Here is a 13,484-nt window from a genome sequence, read left to right as displayed (position 1 = left end):
CCTGAGTCTCCACCCCCGAGCTGCTCTCACGGTAGGAAAGGTCCTGCCGTCTCCTCCATGGCTCCTGCCTGTCCCAGCAGGCACCCTCGCCTAACCTGCGGGCTCCGCAGCAGAACGGGCAGATGGAGGCAGCAGGAAGGCAATCTCTGTACTCTCGGCTCATCCGTTCTGCATCCTGATGCAAAGATTCCAGGGCCTGGAGTGACCACCCTGTGGGAAACCAAAGCCGTACAGGCTCGATGTCCTGGCGAGTTGATCTTCAATGCACTGAGAGCAGGTGCGTCGGCAGGAACATGACCCGGAGGCACCAGTTCAGGTAAGGACAGAAGTCCTCCAGACCTCAGAGCCCAGAGCCGGGTTTGAGCACCTCAGATTAAAGTCAGGCGTCCACCACTGCTCCTGTTCAGGTAAGGAAGTGAGCGCTTTGTCTCCAAATCTAAGCCACCACCACATTAATCAAAATACACAAGTCACAATATGATATTCTGTTGCTAATGGCATGGGATCATATATCCGCAATGATCGCATTGTATTTTCATATATGTGAATTTCTGTTCATACTAGTTATGTATATTTTTAAAAAAGAATTATTTATTTGAAAGCCAGAGTTGAGAGAGAGCGGGAGCGCGCGCGCGAGATCTTCCATCCTTTGGATAGGAAGTGGAACCGCTCCATACTATTTATGTTTTCAACGTCCATCATTTTCTTTGAATATTCTAGGCTTCTGTTGATGATCGGTTTGGTATCACGGCTCACCCACTCGGGAAAAAGTAAGGAGCATTTTATCTCTTCTCTCACGTTTCCCTGCGTACAAGCTTTGTTCTCAATCGTTACGAGTCTCGGATTTTCAATATCTTGAAAAGGCGGCGGAGAGGAAGTTGGCGACAACGCACCGCAGACGCTGGAGCTCACGGCGTTCAACCGGACCTGGAGCGACGCCGGGGAGCAGGGCGCGCGCGCACGGGACTGGGGGCCGCAGGAGCCCCGCCGCTCTTCCTGGGCGCTCGCGGAGCGTAAGTGGCCGCGTCAGCCCCGGGACCTCTTGCGGGTAACCTCGGACTCAGAGTGTAGGGCGTGCAAAAAGAAAAAAAAAATACAAAAAACAAAAAACATGGAGCATGAGCCGTACGACCCAAGAGAGAACATGCTATCACCGCCCCCCATCCCCATCACGACGAACGGTAGACCAGTAAATGCTTCCCCAGCGAAGCCTTTATTCTTGGAAAGTGCTTTACTGTGTTCTTCCTAAAACGCTGGCTCCCTAAACTCATGGCCCCTTTCCGGGCCAGGTCTGGGCAGCTGTGATGCGAATGTGTTTAATAAAACAAATGTCCCAGGTCCAGATAACGGCCGACGCCAGGCTCCAGGCTCCGTCTGCGAGCGGCCGCCGGGGGCCTGGGGGCCTGGCGTCGTCTCCCCCGTGGGTGGTCCCTCCTGGGAGGCCTGTCTTTAATCACTGTCAGGGAGGGAGCCCCCTCCCGCCTTTAACATGTGAAAGGAAGGAGTGGAGACCCCGCCCCGGCTCGCGGGGCTGATCCGCGCGCACACCTGGGGGCTATTCACCCCTCCCAGGACTAACAAACACTCTCGGCGGGGGGTTGATTTCAGGGCCTCCCCCGCGTCTCGCTCCCCGGGGGTCCCCGTTCGGTCCTCCCGCAGCGCGAAGCTCAGAGAGCAGGCGCGGGGCGCGCGGCTGAGGTCGGTGACCTTGCCTCCTCAGGTGCGCCCCAGTGGCCGCGCTGCTGTGAGAACGGCGGCACCTGCGTGCTGGGCAGCTTCTGCGTGTGCCCGGCCCATTTCACCGGCCGCCACTGTGAGCACGACCAGAGACACAGGTGGGCGCGCAAGGGGCGGGGAGCAGGGACGGCGCGGGGCGCGGGAGCGAGCGGCGGAGCGGGGACCTGGGGACGCACGGACCCCCACCCTGACGCGGGTCCTCTCCTCCGCAGCGACTGCGGCGCCCTGGGACACGGCGCCTGGACCGTCCGCGGCTGCCGCCTCTGCAGGTGCGTGTTTGGCTCCCTGCACTGCCTCCGCCGCCAGACGCTCGGCCGCTGTGGTAAGAGGCCCCACGCTCGCGGCTCACGCGTGTGCTCTGGTTCTGCGGGCGTCTCCATCCCGAGCGTCTTACTGTACCAGGCGACAGGGAAGTGAGCCGGCTAGATGCACTCATCGCTAAGAGAGCCACGCTCCCATAATGAATCCCATAGTGCCATTCAAACTTATATTGAGTTTCTTTTAACGGCTTGCAGGGGTTTAATGGGTGATTTCCATACGGTGACCTTAGTAAGTCCCAGTTCAACAAGGGGACTTTGGGGAGCTGAGCAGCTGGGGAGCAGAACCTAACCTGGGACGCAGATCAGCTGAGTCTATCTCTTGTGATTTTCCCACAGGGCGACACCATCGTTTTTCTTTCTTCTTCTCTTTTTAATTAATTAATTTATTTGAAAAGCGGAGTTACAGATAGAGAGAGGGAAAGACAGACATCTTCCATCCACTGGTTCACTCATGGCTGCAACCACCAGAGATGAGAAAGGCCAAAGTCAGGAGCTTCATCCGGGTCTCCCAGGTGCAGAGGCCCAAGGACTTGGGCCATCTTCTACTGCCTTCCCAGCCATAGCAGAGAGCTGGATCGGAAGTGGAGCAGCCGGGACTCGAACCGGTGCCCATATGGGACGCCGGCACTGCAGGTGGCAGCTTTACCCCCTGCGCCATAGCACCGGCCCCGGAGACGGCTTTCCTTTCCTTCTCTCCTTGGTGGCACACTCTTGCCACCCTGCTTGCTGTCCCCTGGCTCCTGGCTGTTGGCTAGCTCTGCCCTGGACAGGTAGCGAGGGTGTAGGTCCAGCAAGGTGTGCTGTGCCTCTCCTTCCCCCCTGATGCAGACCTTATTTCTCCAAAGCCTTCCCTCTGCTGTGGGTTCTCCATTGGTCAAGCCTCTGCCTCGGCCTTGCCAGCAGCATCTTCTATACCTCAGAGAGAAGGGAACACAGATATCTGAGTGGCAGGGGGTGCCTGCGTGGTCTTCCCAGCTGCAGGTGGTTCTCACCTGCTGTGAGCACACCCAGGACGAAAGGGGGGAAGGGGCCTGGCTGGGATCATTTCCAGGCTCCCCCAGGCAAGACCAGCAGGGCAGGGATGGGGGTCAGGATGTGTGATCCCTGTTTTCCTTTATTTATTTATTTGAGAGGTAGAGTTACAGACAATGAGAGGGAGAGACAGAAAGGTCTTCCTTCCGTTGGTTCACTCCTCAGATGGCTGCAACAGCCTGAGCTGTGCCATTCCAAAGCCAGAAGCCAGGTGCTTCCTCCCAGTCTCCCATGCGGTGCAGGGTTCCAAGCACTTGGGCCATCCTCCACTGCTTTCCCAGGCCACAGCAGAGAGCTGGATTGGAAGAGGAGCAAGCAGCAGGGACTAAAACCGGTGCCCATACGGGATGCTGGCGCTGCAGCTGCAGCTGGAGGATTAACCTACTGCGCTACGGTGCCAGGCCCCCAGTTTTCCTTTTTTTTTTTTTTTTTTTTTGACAGGCAGAGTTAGTGAGAGAGAGAGACAAAGAGAAAGGTCTTCCTTTTCTGTTGGTTTACCCTCCAATGGCTGCTGCGGCCAGCGCACCTCGCTGATCTGAAGCCAGGAGCCAGGTACTTCCTCCTGGTCTCCCATGTGGGTGCAGGACCCAAGGACTTGGGCATCCTCCACTGCACTCCCGGGCCACAGCAGAGAGCTAGACTGGAAGAGGGGCAACCAGGACAGAATCCGGTGCCCTGATCCGGACTAGAATCCGGGGTGCCGGCGCTGCAGGCAGAGGATTAGCCTATTGAGCCGGGGTGCTGGCCCCCCTATTTTCCATTCTTAGAAATCTCCTGGATGGGGAGGACAGTGACAACAGTACTGGGAATGCAGCTTCTACTCATCAAAGCTGGATCCTAACACCAGGGTTATGATCAGAGAAAGTCACTCTGAACATCACCTACACACACCTGCGTGGTGACATTCCATCACCCAACATAGTATCTTGATGTGATCAAGAGATCAAGGGCTGTGGCCAAGGAAGCTGTGGTGTAGCGGGTTAAAGCCTCAGCCTGCGGTGCTGGCCTCCCATATGGGCCCCAGTTCAAGTCCTGGCTGCCCCACTTCTGATCCAGCTCCTTGCTAATGCGCCTGGGAAAGCAGTGGAAGATGGCCCAAGTGCTTGGGCTCCTGCACCCATATGGGAGACCCGGAAGAAGCTCCTGGCTCCTGGATTTGGCCTGGCCCAGCTCTGGTTGTTGTGGCTGTTTGGGGAGTGAACTGACAGATGGAAGACCTTTCTCTCTGTCTTTACCTCTCTCTGTAACTCTGTCTTCTTTTTTTTTTTTTCTTTTTTTTTTCTTTTTTTTTTTTTGACAGGCAGAGTGGATAGTGAGAGAGAGACAGAGAGAAAGGTCTTCCTTTTGCCGTTGGTTCACCCTCCAATGGCCGCCACGGCTGGCGCACCGCGCTGATCCGAAGGCAGGAGCCAGGTGCTTCTCCTGGTCTCCCTTGGGGTGCAGGGCCTAAGCACTTGGGCCATCCTCCACTGCCTTCCCTGGGCCACAGCAGAGAGCTGGCCTGGAAGAGGGGCAACCAGGACAGAATCCGGCGCCCCGACCGGGACTAGAACCTGGTGTGCCAGCGCTGCAAGGTGGAGGATTAGCCTATTGAGCTGAGGCGCCGGCCACTCTGTCTTCTAAATAAATAAAATGAATCTTTAAAAAAAAAGAGAGACAGACATGGTCAACATGAGATGTATGGCACTTCTGCCGAGGCAACAAAGCATTCTGTTCTACCTAACTTTTCTCCAAAAAAGACTGGCTTATCTGAAAGGTGGGGGGGCACTTTATCTGCCAGTCCCCAAATAGTTGAAACAGCTGAGGTTGGGTCAGGGTGAAGCCAGGAACTTGGAATGCCATCCAGGTCTCTCCCATGGGTGGCAGGGACCCAAGCGCCTGCCGGCCCCTGTTTTGGCTCCTTGGATGGGCTCTCCTGGCGCTTTCTGAAGCGGGCCTGAAGCTCATGGCAAGGCCAAGGCCAAGAAGGCCCTTTCTAAGATTGCATCGGCCGTTCCTCCTCCGTCTCTCTAGGCTGAGCTCACAGCAGTGGGTTTCGTGTGTTCTCCGGGGCTTTTATCTTCCAGACCTGAAGGACTTTGTCCCTGCACATGCTGCTGGCCAGAGAGCACATCTCCTGCTGCTGCTGCTTTGCCTCTTCCTTCAGAGCCTCATCAGATGCCTGTGAGGGGACACGGACTCCATCCCTCCTGGGCGTGACAAGGGCTAGCCCCCTGGCCCCATGCGGTACGGACTTGTCTTCCCATCCTGTGTTTTAAATAACGCCTCTCATTGGGTGAAGACTTTTATTGTGTAATAAACATGTGCACAAAACCACCTTGCTCTCTTCCCCAAGCCTATGTCTCGGTCTGTGGGGGACACGTGTATGACACTTGTGCTGGGCCTGCCCCACCCTGGTGGGCTCCTTTTCTGATGATTTTTCAGTGGACATGAGTGGGCCTGCCAGCCTTAGAGGTATGGCACCTGCCAGGCAATAGTCCCTCTCTCACAGCCTCCAGGCAGCAATGCCCCATGTCACTTTCCTATTCTCTGGAATCAGTATCCTCAGGGGAGGGACAGGGCCCCAGGCATGTGACCCCTGAGCTCTGGTTTAATACACAGCAGTTGCCTGAAAGTGTTGGGAGGTTGGGGCAAGGAGGGCAAGCAGGGAAGGGGCTAAGACCGGAGCATCTGGCCGCCTGGCACCTGCCTCCTTTACTCCAGGGGCCATGAGCACCTTCCTGGTGGTCACAGCATCACCACCAAAGGAGAGATGTCTGGGGGTCCACATTGTGGTGCAACGGGTGAAGCTGCCACCTGCTGTGCTGGCCATCCCGTTCAAGTCCTGGCTGCTCCGCTTCAGAGGAGGCTTCCTGCTAATGTGCCAGGGAAGGCAGTGGATGATGGTGCAAATGCTTGGGTCCCTGCTACCCTCATGGGAGACTCACATAGAACTGCTGGCTCCTGGCTCCTGGCTTCAGCCTGGCCTAACCCTGACTATTGCAGTCATTTGGGGAGTGAATCAGCAGATTAGATTTCTCTCTCTCTCCCTCTCTTTGGTTCTCTGTCACTCTGCCTTCAAGTACATAAATCAGTCTTTAATGAAAGAAGACAGGATGCCTACACAGCTGCGGACACCATAGGCAGGGAGGGAATTTAGCCTGACGAAGCCCTAGGTGGGGGTTCCACCATCTCCTGGCTGCATGGCTTCCTGTAGCAGGCCACTGCCAAGTCTGAACCCCAACTTGAAACCAAAGGTGTTTACTGAACTTTGGGAAAACAAAAGAGAGCTAAGGAGCCCCCCCCTTTTTTATTTTTTATTTTTTTTATTTTTTGACAGGCAGAGTGGACAGTGAGAGAGAGAGACAGAGAGAAAGGTCTTCTTTTGCCATTGGTTCACCCTCCAATGGCTGCCGCGGCCGGCGCGCTGCGGCCGGCGCACCACGCTGATCCGATGGCAGGAGCCAGGAGCCAGGTGCTTTTCCTGGTCTCCCATGGGGTGCAGGGCCCAAGCACCTGGGCCATCCTCCACTGCACTCCCTGGCCACAGCAGAGAGCTGGCCTGGAAGAGGGGCAACCGGGACAGAATCCGGCGGCCCAACCGGGACTAGAACCCGGTGTGCCGGCGCCGCTAGGCGGAGGATTAGCCTAGTGAGCCGCGGCGCCGGCCCCCCCCTTTTTTTAAAAAAGATTTATTTATTTATTTGAAAGTCAGAGTTAGAGAGAAAAGGAGAGGCAAAGAGAGAGAGAGAGAGAGAGAGAGAGACAGAGAGAGGTCTTATATCCGCTGGTTCACTCCACAGTTGGCCGCAATGGCTGGAGCTGCACCCATCCAAAGTCAGAAGCCAGGAGCTTCTTCTGGGTCTCCCACGTGGGTGCAGGGGCCCAAGGACTTGGGCCATCTTTTACTGCTTTCCCAGGCCATAGCAGGGAGTCAGATTGGAAGTGGAGCAGCTGGGATACGAAACCCACATGGGATGCCAGCACTGCAGATGGCGGCTTTACCCACTACGCCACAGCGCCAGCCCCAAGAGCCCCTCTTCTTGCCAATCACAAGATGCATGGAGTTAGGGCTCTCATTAAGCCAGGTTAAACTGCTTCCTGCAATGCTGGTGTCTCATATGGGTGCTCATATAGTCCCAGCTGCTCCATTTTCAATCCAGTTCACTACTAATGCACCTGCGAAGGCAGCAAAAGATGGCCCGATTACCTCGGTCCCTGCCACCTGTATTGGAGACCCAGATGAGTTCCAGGCTCCTGGTTTTGGCCTACCCCAGCCATTTGGGGAGTGAACCAGCAGATGGAATCTCTCTGTCTTTCCCTCTCTCTCTGTAACTCTGCCTTTCAAATTGTCATAATAATAACAAAAGACCAATTCCTTAAAATAAAAAAGCTTGGGGATCAGGCATTGTTAGGCTGGGCCTGTCCCATGCAAGGGCTATCCATTGAACAGTCAGTGGTGTTTGGATCAATACCACAACTGGGAATGGGAGAGTGAAAAAGTAAGATTATTCCAAATTATTCAGGTAAGCAAACAGGAAATAACCATGAGAAAAAAACCCTCTGGAATATGCAATGTAGCTGACTTGATAAACTAGTTGGTGTTTCAGAAGTCTTCTAGGGCCGGCGCCGCGGCTCACTAGGCTAATCCTCCGCCTAGCGGCGCCAGCACACCGGGTTCTAGTCCCGGTTGGGGCGCCGGATTCTGTCCCGGTTGCCCCTCTTCCAGGCCAGCTCTCTGCTGTGGCCAGGGAATGCAGTGGAGGATGGCCCAGGTGCTTGGGCCCTGCACCCCATGGGAGACCAGGAAAAGCACCTGGCTCCTGGCTCCTGCCATCGGATCAGCGCGGTGCGCTGGCCGCAGCGCGCCGGCTTTGGCGGCCATTGGAGGGTGAACCAATGGCAAAGGAAGACCTTTCTCTCTGTCTCTCTCTCTCACTGTCCACTTTGCCTGAAAAAAAAAAAAAAAAAAAAAAGAGTCTTCTAGGCCAGTGCCTCGGCTCACTAGGCTAATCCTCCGCCTTGCGGCGCCGACACACCGGGTTCTAGTCCTGGTCGGGGCGCTGGATTCTGTCCCGGTTGCCCCTCTTCCAGGCCAGCTCTCTGCTGTAGCCAGGGAGTGCAGTGGAGGATGGCCCAAGTGCTTGGGTCCTGCACCTGCATGGGAGACCAGGATAAGCACCTGGCTCCTGCCATCGGATCAGCGCGGTGTGCTGGCCGCAGCGCGCCGGCCACAGCGGCCATTGGAGGGTGAACCAACAGCAGAAGGAAGACCTTTCTCTCTGTTTCTCTCTCTCACTGTCCACTCTGCCTGTCAAAAAAAAAAAACAAAACAAAACAAAAAAAACCAAAAACAAAAACAAACAAACAAAAAAGAAAGAAAGAAAGAAAGAAGTCTTCTAAAGCTGTGTTTAGGACGTTCAAAGTTGACTTTGGTGGAAGGATGACCCCAGGACTCCGTCATCGGTACCACAGCGGGTGGGGGTGTGGACTGTAGCTGGAGGGAGGCCATACTGCACCTGTCCTTCTCTGTACAAACATACCTGCTCACAGCAACCCGAGGATCTTGGGAAGCCCACTCTGCTGGGGCAGTGGTAGAGAGAAATGAGAGAATGACAAGACAGTCACAACCAGAGCTGTCCATCAGGAGGGGGTGGGGACGAGCTGGGGATGCCAGGTGAGACAGAGACTTGAGTCTCTGCTGTGTTACACACACAGCTCAAGGAGAGGATACTTCCCATGAGTTTTTCCAGCTTTTTTTTTTTTAATTGTTTTATCAACCAAAGATTATCTGGTTTCATTTTACCTAGAGAAGGAAATTGAACATTCATCTGCATTCAGAACGGACTTGGGTGAATTAATGAGGGTAAGAAAGTTCAAATACCATTCACAGTTACGGGAATTGTCTTTGAGACTTTTACCTGATTCTCTGATTTTAACAATCTGCTAGTTAAAATTAATTTTTAGAATTCAAAAACAGGCAGGCCCTAAACAAACCATGGAGGCCTTAGCCTAACAAGACCCAAAGAGAACGCAGATCAACACAATCCCCATTCTGGGTTGAATTGTGTCTCCCAAAAAATACGTTGAAGTCTTAATGCCCAGCCTTCGGAATGAGCCCACTATGGAAATGGGGTCTTCACAAGGTAACTGAATTCAAGTGAGGTCCTTGGCATGGGCTCTAATCCACTCTGGCTGCTGTCCTTAGGCAAAACGGACACAGATAGTCACAGGGTGGACATGATGGGGAAAAGGCATGGAGGATCCACAGGACCGGAGCGGGGGCTGGGGAGTGGACAGAGGCCGGGGAGTGGACACAGGCTGGGGAGAAGGCCCCTGTCACTGGCTGCGTCTCCTCCCTCGGAACTCATCTGTCGGGTCCTAACCACGGGTGACTTAGCACATGGCCGTATTCGGAAAGAAGACCTTTAAAAGGTGATCAGGCTTGAACAGGGCAGTAGAGGGGGCCTTAACCCGACAGGACGGCTGTACACGCTGGAAGCAGGGGCCTGGACACAGGGAGGAGACGCCCCCCGGCGAATCAAGAAGCCTCAGCAGGCGCCCATTCTGGAACTCAGGCTTCCAGCCTGCAGCATACAGTGCGGCGTTAGGCACTCCCGGCCTCCCCCTCAGCACCAGCTTGCATTCCAGAAAATGTCAAGAACTTTGGTCCACCCGCAGGAGTCCTTGCCTCCAACCTGGAGAGGCGCGCGGGAACCCAGAATTCCCGTAGCTTTACCGGGAGAAACTGCTTCTCCAGGAGAACCCGCCCGAGCTCCTCCGGAGCCAGCGTCCGAGTCCGGGGCGCGGGGTGCGTCCGGCGGGTCCACCCTAGGGAACCTGGCTCCCGCTGGCTGCCCCCGCCGCAGCGCCCCCCGCGGCCGCACAGGGAACCGAGGCGCGGGAACTCCCTCTTGCCTGCCCGGCCTCGGGGTCTGCCGCGGCGAGGCGGACGGCCGGGCCAGGATACGAGTTTTCCCAGCTTTTAAAATCCAGTTTAGGATTAAAACGCTGGCCTGCAGCGCCAGCTTCCCATATGGGTGCCTGGCATTCAAGTCCTGGCTGCTCCACTTCCTATCCGGCATCCTTGCTGATGGTCTGGGAAAGCAGTGGAAGATGGCCCAAGCCCTTGGGCCCTTGCATCCGCGTGGGAGACCTGGAAGAAGCTTCTGGCTCAGATCCTGCTATTGCAGCCATTTGGGGAATGAACCAGGAATTCGGGAAAATTTCTCTGTAACTCTTTCAAACAAATAAAATGTCTTTTTTTTTTTTTTTTTTTTTTGACAGAGTGGACAGTGAGAGAGAGAGACAGAGAGAAAGGTCTTCCTTTGCTGTTGGTTCACCCTCCAATGGCCACTGCGGCCGGCGTGCTGTGGCTGGTGCACCGCGCTGATGCGAAGGCAGGAGCCAGGTGTTTCTCCTGGTCTCCCATGGGGTGCAGGGCCCAAGCACTTGGGCCATCCTCCACTGCCCTCCTGGGCCACAGCAGAGAGCTGGCCTGGAAGAGGGGCAACCGGGACAGAATCTGACGCCCCAACCGGGACTAGAACCCGGTGTGCCGGTGCCGCAGGCGGAGGATTAGCCTAGTGAGCCGCAGCGCCAGCAATAAAATAAATCTTAAAAAAAATCCACATTAAGCCCGTGTAATACTGTTATTTAAAAAATTATATTATAAATTACTATGTTGCAAATTTCAGCCTTTTCTACTTTTGGCTATGACAACATAAATTCGATATAGCATTCAAATGAGTGCTGTCAAAAAAATAAGAATTCAATGGAGGATTGATGATGAAGTCATTAGTTCATGAGAAAAATAATTATTCAAATTTTCAGACAAATATTTCCAGGCAATAATAATTTTTATGGCCAACTTGTCTTTATTTATTTATTATTTATTTATTTATTTTACTTCAAAGTCAGAGTTACACAGAGGAGAGGCAGGGAGAGAGAGAGAGAGGTCTTCCATCCAATGATTCACTCCCCAATTGGCTGCAACAGCTGGAACTGCACTGATCTGAAGCCAAGAGCCAGGACCTTCTTCTGGGTCTCCCACGCAGGTGCAGGGGCCCAAGGACTTGGGCCATTTGCTACTGCTTTCCCAGGCCATAGCAGAGTTGGATAGGAGGAGGAGCAGCCGGGTCTCGAACTGGTGCCCATTTAGGATGCCGGTGCTTCAGGCCAGGGCGTTAGCCCAGTGTGCCACAGCGCCAGCCCCTCAACTTGTCTTTAAATAGTTTCAACGTACTCTGAACAGAAGTTTCTCTTTTATAGTTTAATTTTTGTAGAACAAGCAAATGAACTTTGCAAATTTATCCTAAAAACTCAATGAAGGTGTTTATGCATTGGGTGGAATTCCTATTTACAAAATGCCCATTTTTGGCCCAGCATTGTGGCACAGCTGGTTAAGACACCATATTGGAGCACCGGTTCAAGTCCTGTCCATTCTGCTTCCTGTCCAACTGCCGGCTGATGCACATGTTGGGAGGCAGCGGAGGATGGCGGAAGTGTTTGAACCCCTGCCACCCATGTGGGAAACCCGGATGGAGTTTCTGGCTCCTGGCTTCCACCTGATCCAGCCTGGGCTGTTGCAGTCATTTGGGCGAGTGAAACAGTGGATGGAAGATCTCTCTCTCTCTCTTTCCTCTCTCTCTCTCTCTCTCTGTCACTGTGCCTTTCAAATAGGTAAAAAAAATCTTTTGTAAAAATGCTTGTTTTTAAAACCATTTCAAAGTGTACAGAAAAACACAGACAGGCTTGGGGCTGGCACTGTGGTGCACCGGGTTAAAGCCCTGGCCTGAAGTGCCGGCATCCCATACGAGTGCCTGTTCTGGTCCTGGCTGCTCCTCTTCTGATCCAGCTCTCTGTTATGGCCTGGGAAAGCAGCAGAAGATGGCCCAAGTCCTTGGGCTCCTGCACCCACATGGGAGACCTGGATGGAGTTTCTGGCTCCTGGCTTCGAATTGGTGCAGCTCTGGCCATTGTGGCCATCTGGGGAGTGAATCAGCGGATGGAAGACCTTTCTCTCTGTCTCTACCTCTCTCTGTAACTCTGTCTCTCAAATAAATAAAATAAATCTTAAAAAAAAAAGACAGGCAAAAGACACATTTTCTTAGTTTCAGGAGCTGCTCTTAGAGGAGGGAATTCCTGATTTTGAGAGGCTGCAATTGTGGTGAAAAGGAAAACCAATCACTTCCTCATGTTGTCAGAGGTCTAGGAAGTGGACACATACCACATTTCACACAGAAAATTAGGAATAATTGTTAATTATAATATAGCAAGGAAACCAAAGTCACCATTCATCTCTCATATCTATCTATCTATCTATCTATCTAATCTATTATCTTTCATCATCTATCAGATTATCATCTGTGTATCAATCATATCTATCTATATCATCTACCAGTCATCTATCTATAATATCTATCATCTATCATCTACCAGTCTATCAAGCCTCTGTCTACCAATTAACCAACCAATTAATTGATAAACCACTACTTACCTAGCTATGAGGAAAAAAAAAAAACCCATCCAAGAGTTGTGAAAAGAGGAAGCCCCTTGCTTTTTCTGCAGTGCCTAACGAATTTGAGGCTAAAATGCTTTCCCTATAGACAATACCCTTGGTGTCCAGAGAGATCATTACAAAGTAGATGCGTCCCAGGAGATTAAAGAGCAAGTGTGGGCCCCTGGTTAGAACCTTCATGTCTGTGTGTCCCAGACCTTAGCTGTCTGTCTCCCGCTGTGGAGCACGGACCATAGACAGCCCCCCTGCCAGCCGTCTGTGAGCCCATCCCCTGGCTTGTTCTGATGGACAGCCACCTCCCTTCCCTGTGTCAGCCCAGCTGCCAGCCGCTTTCTCCTTGCCTGGTTTGTTGTGCCTGGTCTATTCTGGCACATTCCAGAAAGGCAGGGTCTGTCACCTCAGATCTGGGTGTGCTCTCTGAAGGAGCCACTCCAGGACGCTGAGACAAGAGGCAGGGTTGTACCCGTCACACAGTTTCCATTTCCTGACCACTGGGCCCCTTTCCCACTCAGAGTTTATTCAGAGCCTTCCTGTTCCTTTGAGAAACATCACGGCTGCATCCCTGGCCCTGGTCCCCCTTCTAGCCTGGATTCAAACTGACTTTCCTTGGCAGGGAGTGTTCCAAAGCAAACTGGTTGCATCCCAGTTTCTCTTGTCTGCCAAAGCTACCCTGGTCCCTGTGGCTTTATACCACACAGGCGAAAGTTCCTGGGACTGACCTGGGCAGGGATGCCAGCTTCGAATATTTGAACTTGACTTCAGTACGAGTCACATGCACTGCCTTGTCTCATCTCGCCTGGAGTATCTGCTATCGGGAAAGGAAAACAGGGGGCTCAACACTCACTGACTCTCTGGCCAGCAGCTGGACCCTTGGGGACCCCCAAGTGGCCACTACG

The 13,484-nt window shown here is 53.5% G+C and overlaps 1 protein-coding gene across 1 annotated transcript; it reads left to right on the top strand.

Moving 5' to 3' along the window:
• Window positions 1-293: 293 nt before the first annotated feature.
• Window positions 294-5,405, top strand: CFC1B (cryptic, EGF-CFC family member 1B). The gene is made up of 6 exons (XM_070069884.2): window positions 294-316; window positions 721-770; window positions 864-1,013; window positions 1,721-1,835; window positions 1,950-2,059; window positions 5,156-5,405. The coding sequence occupies exons 1-6, from the start codon at window positions 294-296 to the stop codon at window positions 5,254-5,256; spliced, it is 549 nt and encodes a 182-aa protein (XP_069925985.2). The 3' UTR covers window positions 5,257-5,405.
• Window positions 5,406-13,484: the final 8,079 nt, after the last annotated feature.

This window comes from Oryctolagus cuniculus, chromosome 3 (assembly GCF_051225735.1).
Source record: "Oryctolagus cuniculus isolate XC-2025 breed Fujian yellow rabbit chromosome 3, ASM5122573v1, whole genome shotgun sequence".
Taxonomy (NCBI): Eukaryota; Metazoa; Chordata; class Mammalia; order Lagomorpha; family Leporidae; genus Oryctolagus; species Oryctolagus cuniculus.
Note: the sequence above shows the minus strand (reverse complement) of the source record. Positions and strands in the feature narration are given on the sequence as shown.